At 35.2% G+C, this 7,050-nt stretch overlaps 1 protein-coding gene across 1 annotated transcript in view; it reads right to left on the bottom strand.

Moving 5' to 3' along the window:
- Positions 1-1,181: 1,181 nt before the first annotated feature.
- HCRTR2 (hypocretin receptor 2) overlaps positions 1,182-7,050 on the bottom strand; it is a 32,290-nt gene continuing 26,421 nt past the window's right edge. The window contains exons 5-8 of the mRNA XM_052677077.1: positions 6,565-6,785; positions 5,015-5,136; positions 3,704-3,904; positions 1,182-1,647 (exon numbers count right to left, since the gene is read on the bottom strand). Of these exons, the coding sequence (XP_052533037.1) occupies positions 1,454-1,647; positions 3,704-3,904; positions 5,015-5,136; positions 6,565-6,785 (738 nt within the window). The 3' untranslated portion in view covers positions 1,182-1,453. The remainder of the gene's footprint in view (positions 1,648-3,703; positions 3,905-5,014; positions 5,137-6,564; positions 6,786-7,050) is intronic.

The following is a 7,050-nucleotide window of genomic DNA, read 5'->3' as shown; positions in this document are numbered from 1 at the left end:
TAAAGTATTTAACTGGGTAACCATATTTGATGTACTGGCAAGAATTAGTTAACACTGCACCCACCTTTACAATTTCAAACCTTAGATAAGTTTTGATTGTATCACTTGTGTCGTAAAGATATGCCCTTCACTCTGGCTAGAAAAAAAAAGAATTTTGTCAGTGAATAAATTACATCTCATACTGTTCATACTAAAGAATATGAAGTTGTAATTATGAATAAAATAAGTTCTTAGTAGCGTCATAATGTTTTGAGGATATTAGTGGAAGTCAGAAAAGAAAACAAAGAGGAGAAAAAAGAATTGTTTTTTTTCTTACAAAAGAAAAAATTAAGGCCAGATCCTCAATTTCCAGTATGTCAAAGGGTTGCAGGAGTCAAAAATTGCCAGTGGCCTTTACCCCAAGTACACTAAGCTCCATTGATGTATCAGCTTAATTCACCAAGGAAAAATACTACAATATGTGATAGGAAGCCCCAGGCCAAAGAATTTCTCCCATAAATGAAAAGTAGATGAGTGAGTATTTCATCTGCTAGAGCAATGAAATATCTGCTCTAAAATTCCAGAGAGAAATACTTTATTTTAGTTGTTCAAAAATCAACATTTTCTTGGCACATGAAATTGTTAAATGTTTGTATCATTGGTGTTAAATGGCAGATGAGAGAGAAATTGTGAGAGCAAGCAAAATAATCAGTGTTTTCTATTTTAAGTGTCTTCGAAGATCTTCTGTAGCAGCACTTGCAGACATTATGGACTAAAAGGAATTACCAAAGTTAAAATGTCCAGTTCTTCAGAAGTGCTGATACTTGTTATTCCTAGTGGCCTGAGTAGGAATAGCACCTTTGAACATCATGCAAGTTTTATTTAAGTAGTTACCTTTTAGGCACTCATCTGAAGAAAAAGAGACTGGCTATTTAGTGTAACTTTTGAAAATATGTGTGACTTTCAGCACTTTTAATTCATATCTCAGAAGCATGTCTGTGCTTAGAAAAGTAGTCTGGAATCTCCCAAAATCAATCTGAAATGAAACTTCCTTAATACAGAATTTACTACAAGTGAAACAGCAGAAAAAGAAGTGCAAAGTAATTCCAGAATACCACTAGTGCATAAGTAAGTATTCCTTGTAAATAAGTCATTCATTAATAGAAACAGGATATAAATAAATGAGACTTCTTTCAAATACGTAGAGTTCTTTATATAGTACATTTTAGAACATTCCACAGCATCTAAAATATATAAAAATAAATATCTACAGTATTTACAAAGTATGATACAATCCACTCTTTAAAAAGACTTGTAAAGACATGTTGCTTAGCTCGTACTGAGGTAAGTAGGTTTCCATAAGACTGAGAAGAAGTAGAAGAGGCAGTCGTTTTGCAGGAATCCTTTTGTCCAGTTGTTCTAGTCTGTAACACAGCTAAAAACAAATGCCATTCTCAGCTGTTTTGAGCCAAAGTCATCCTTGCTGCAATTCCATTGAGGTAAATTTAGTTACACTAGGGACAAATTTATCCCATTCTGCATTCTCTGTGTTGCCAGTGCATCCTGCAGAAATTCTCACTGCTTCATCTAAATTTGAAGACACGTTCACCCCTGGTATGTGGAGATGCAGTTCCATTGACTTCAAAGGGCTGAATGTAGCTGTAATACCTGTAAGATAAGAATTTTAAGATAATTTACTGCTTGTAACAGGTAGTTGGCTGGCTCACCCTGCAACTGGTATTTTCTCTGAATGGTATAGAGGTGTTGATTTACTAACAAAATAATCTGCCAGAAAACATTTCAAATTTCACTGTAAACGTAAAAGACTTCTTGCCTGAAGCCTTAGGGGATTTTTGATGTATTAAACTTTTAAAAATTTAAATATGTTCAGTTTATTAAACATGCATTATTTGGTAAATTGCCTTGTTGTTCCTTATCCATCTGACACTGAACAATAGAGCACTACAGGTTCCTGTACAAAAGAAGTACAAAAGAATGATGACAAATAATAGACTAAAACATCACCTACAGTCCCATTGCCTTCTGGGTTTCACTGCTGTGATCTTGCTTGCACCATACATATAGAAATGACAACACTAAAGGAGAAGGGCAAATCTGGCTAACCTGGTCACAATATGGAAAGTAGACAGTAGTTAATGACCAACAATCTGCTGCCTATTTTGGAGAGAGCTGAAAAGCTTTTTAGGCACTGTTGACTGTGTTTAAAGGGTGTCAGTAAAGCTAGCAAAGCACTATTGTTCATTTAGACATATGAGGTTCACAGGTAGAGATGGGAAGTGTAACATGCTTCTGGACCAGCAACAGTATGTCTAAAAATCAGGAAAAATCTCAATAGGTAGTTTCTGATGCCCGTGTTTATATAACCTAACTGAGCCTAGATCTCTTTTGGTTGCTTAAACATCTAGAGCACTTATTTGTATGTACATACAGGTACTGAATAAAAATCCCATCCTACAATCCTAGAGGAAGAAAATCCTCTCTTTAATATCATCATATAGAAGGAATTCATTTCTGGATTTGATTTCCAGCATTTTACTATTAAGTGCTTTACACATTGAAGAGTATGTTAATCAGCCTTTAGCTGATGCTCCACCAAAGCATCCAGCAGAAAATTATTTCTGGGTAATTAACACTGACAGATTGAAATTGAACTAAGTGAGTCACCTGGTGAGTCTTCTACAGTAGTGGAAGGCATACACCTTCAGATGTAATTAATTTTGTTCTTTTTAGATACCTGTATTAAGAATTGATTACCTTGGACATACCAAGTTCTCTGTTATCAATATATAGCTAATATAGTCCTAGCCTAAGTAACTTCTAGACAAACAGTGCTCACATATCTTGGAGAGCAAGGATGAATTCCATCACTTGTAAAATCCCACTAGAATATAACATATAGCATATATATATGTAATAAGAAATATAAAATCATAATTTAGATGTCATTTTCCACTTATTCACAAGATAGAGAATTGCACAGTCATTTTAGTGTCTACATGAAACTAGCAAAGTTTGAACAAGTTCTGCCTTTTATTTTTAACTATGCTCATCAACCTGTATTGGAGAAAAATCAAGAGTGGCTTCTCCACTGATTCGGAATACATATAAAAACATATCCAATACAAAAAAGAACATAAAATGTGAGAAGTTCATGCCAATTTCTTATTTGATCAGCTCAACTCACAGCAGAACTCTTGGTGAGCAGATCATTTGAAATAGCCAAAGACATTTGGGTATTTTAAGCTACACTTTTTTGGCTAATACAGGTATCTGTTACAAAACGTCTTATAACTTCAGCTAGTTAGCTCTAAGTAAAATATATCTGTTTATAAACAGATTGCAACATCACAGAAAATTATTTTCACATCTTCAGCTATCTGTTCTGTGTTTACTTAGGAAATTAAAGGATGCAGAAATCCAAAGAAAATATTTAAACGAAATATTTTTACTCTATGCCTTCTCCAATTGCAGCTCAGACTTTGAAGGAGATTAAATGAAATTTTGATTCATAAATATATTATCAAGTTTGCAGCATACTCTGTAAAATATATTTTGTAACTTACTTTTCTTACTGTCAGTTCTTAATTGTGAACACTTTTTCTCATTATACTTAAAGACTGTTCTATGCACAATTAGATTTTACTAGCACAGCATCAAAAGACGTGGGAACAATGATACTGTCAGTGGGTAATTAATGCATTACCATTTGCCGTAAGTGTGTTTATGTTGGTCAGTACAACATGTTCTGAATGTTTTGAAACATTGTCAAAATTGCTGATTTGGGTGGTCAGAGATTTTCGACTCTCTGTGCTGGCACGACCTCTTGTGAGTCGTTCATCATGGTGACTGTGAATACCAAAGACGCAACAAGAAAACGCTGCTTTAAATTCTTCTCTGAACTTCCCTGTCAAACAGAAGAAAAGAGTAATGACAAAAAATTGTACTGTAAACCATGTTTCAATCAACTTTATAGCTTAGAAAAAAGGAGTTATCTAATGCAAAATTAATCCAGAACATTGACATGTTTTTCTATCACTACTGGAGCAGCAAACAACATTTTAAATGGTTTGGAGAAAGACAAAATACAATCTTCATAAGAATATATGTGAGGTATGGTATGAAGTTTAAATAATTATTTGCAAGACAGGATGGACAAAGTAGAACAACCTATGAAATTAAGGTATGGATAGTTTGTTGATTAACAACACATTAAAAAAAAAAAAAAACAACTAATTGAGCAATAGTAGGCTTAAATGACTGCAGCATTACTTTACATGTGAAATGAGAGAGGTTATTCTGTATTTCAATTTCAATAAATTTTTTAAAATGTATTCAACAGCCTATTAATCTGCTTTCAGAGCTTGGGATAGATTGTTTAGATCATCCTCACACTAAACACCACATACACACACACACACACACACACACAAAAACCAACAAAGCAGGAAAACATGTAGTGAGGATTACCAAGCTTTTTTCTCCCTGCTGTAAAACAACCAGTTTTGGTCATGATTCTGCAGCTCATAGCCAAATAAGACGAATAACAAACTAAGACAAACATATACTAGTAAGTAAACAGCATCCTGACTGGTTCTTTAACCTTGAAACTAGTTGGCAGAGTCTGGCCCTGCAAGTATTATTAAACACTTGCAAACTCCAAGACCTGATAGCTGCATACAAAATGCCAACTGGGGACAGCCCTTGGGCTGTGCTAATCCTGACGTTATCCAGTGATTTAGGAGAATGATAATTGTTTTAGACTGAAGTCATGCCAGTGACTTCTCCAACAAACTAATGGCATGGACAGTTGAATTCAAGCACTTGGACTTGGGTGCTGGCACTCTTTTGGTTAGTTATAGGTAGATAGTCTGAAGATAATGCTATTCATCAGGGAACAGGGTCTAGCTCTCACTGAAGGAATGCAGCTGATGTTATACAGTCATTTTCTTATTTACTATGGCTCATTACATTTAAACTGTACATTAAATTTGAATTCTAGATAACTGCAACTTACCACTGAGGAAGTTATAAATAATAGGATTGGCTGCACTGTTTGCATATACAAGCCAGTGTGAGAACGTGAACCAGGCATACACGGTTTCTCTGTCATCAGCATGATTAAACATCCCAAAAACCCTAAGGAAAAAGAAAATCAAACCTGAAAGACGGCAAAATTAAAATCATATGAGAAGGAGTAATTGCCCAATTCTAGCCTAATTTTCCCTTTGATGACTTATTTGCAGTATCACAGAAAAGAAGATTCTATGCTGCTGTTTGCTTGAGAGTATAAACTCCTCTCCCTATGGCTCAGCATCTATTCTTGATGGGTTTGCACAATATAAAGCATTAGCACTTCGGAAAGGTGCAGATACATGACTTTTCTGCTACGTAGCAACATCAGTAGGTGCTAGATAAGATGGGAAATGTTTTTGATCAATTCATATAACTGGGGTTTCTAGCTCTGGGACCGTTATCCAACAGGATCTCTGTGGAATTAGAAAAGCATTGAACTGGCCAAGAACTGAGCTATGCAGGCCACAATAGCAGCTTCTGTACTCCAGAAAAATTTGCCCTGATTCCTTACGCCCAATTTTTTCATTTTAAACATGCATCTACTTGCAGGCCTACTCTGCTAGTGTAGTGGAAGGAGACTGTAGTTCCTCTGTGGTTTAGACCAAATGGGCCCTGAGGTGGAAATACTTCTTTATTTCTGTACCTCCTACTAAGTGATCTGAGCATGAAAAGCGCTTAAATCAGACTTCAGAAATATGTCAGAATTCAGTGAGATGCATTCTAGCCTTCATATCCAACGTTGAAAATCAAATATTTCTCAAGCACCAACAAAACCATGTTTCTTTTCTAACGATCCTTTATCTCTTGAAGACAGCTAATAGCTTCAAGATCAAACCTGCTATATGTCATTGTTTATCAGTATGTCAGTGGTCTCAAGAGATGTAACTGTATCAAAACTTGTCAAGCTCTGCACAAAAACAGAGTGTAAACAATTATATCTCAAATGAGAAAGAGAGAAAAGGTAAAAAGTTAAAAACAAAAGCAAACAACAACAACAAAAGCAAAACCCCAAAAACAACAGCTTAATGGAAAAACTGAAGGATTATCCTAAAAATAGATTCAAAACTGGGTTTCAAAACAGTACTTGATGAAGCTTGGGTAAAAGTCCTTGGGGCTAAGCCATTACACTATTTTCTCCTGGCAGCTTTCAGCTGCAGTTTTAGGGAAGTGCACTTTCAGGGTTCATTTACAGCAAACAAGATGTACTCCCATGTAAATGGCAAGTTTTAATGAGAAGATAAGATAGATCACTTTCATGAGGAAGAGATTACTAATAAGGCTTGTACAAACTGTCCAAGATTTTCAGTACTGTAGATAAGTTAGGTTCATTTTTTTTCTTGCAAATATATGCTTATTTTCAATCTCTTTCTCATGAAATAAGTAGGCCTTGTCCTTCAAAAGTATCTGTCAGAATATTAAGATTCTCATAACAGAGGATTGATTTTAGACAGAAAACTTTACCAAGTGTTTACATTTTGGGATAAACTTTACCTTTTCAAGATATTGAGGATGCTAATTGGCAGATAGCAAAGTGCAAAAACCAGGAGGACAACCATTAGCATACGTGCTGTTTTCCTTCTTGCACGAATCTGTTTTATTTCAGCTGCCACAGCACTGATCTTTGACTTTGTTGACTGTCCCAGCCCTCGTTGCTGTGCTGAGGACTGCAGAGACTTCCATTTTTTCTGAACAACAGAAGAAGTTCCAGGGATCTAAAAAAGGACAGAATAAGGGGCATCCTTATCATTGGCACTTGAAAAACGAGCAATGTAAGTAGTTTTAACGAGAAAAATAGACATATTGACGTCAAGATAAGCTTGTATGGAGAAGTATTCTATTTTATCATATTAATTTACACAGCTGGGAGAAACAAATCAAATTTTAGACAAAAGGAGTGCTGTTTGGCTGTTTGTCCAATATACCAACTTATGCAATAAAATTATCCTTAGTTACCACTTGATTTGCCTTGATATCTTC

This window comes from Tympanuchus pallidicinctus, unplaced genomic scaffold (genome assembly GCF_026119805.1).
Source record: "Tympanuchus pallidicinctus isolate F22 unplaced genomic scaffold, pur_lepc_1.0 scaffold1, whole genome shotgun sequence".
Lineage (NCBI taxonomy): Eukaryota > Metazoa > Chordata > Aves > Galliformes > Phasianidae > Tympanuchus > Tympanuchus pallidicinctus.
This window is presented reverse-complemented; position numbering and strand designations above follow the sequence as displayed.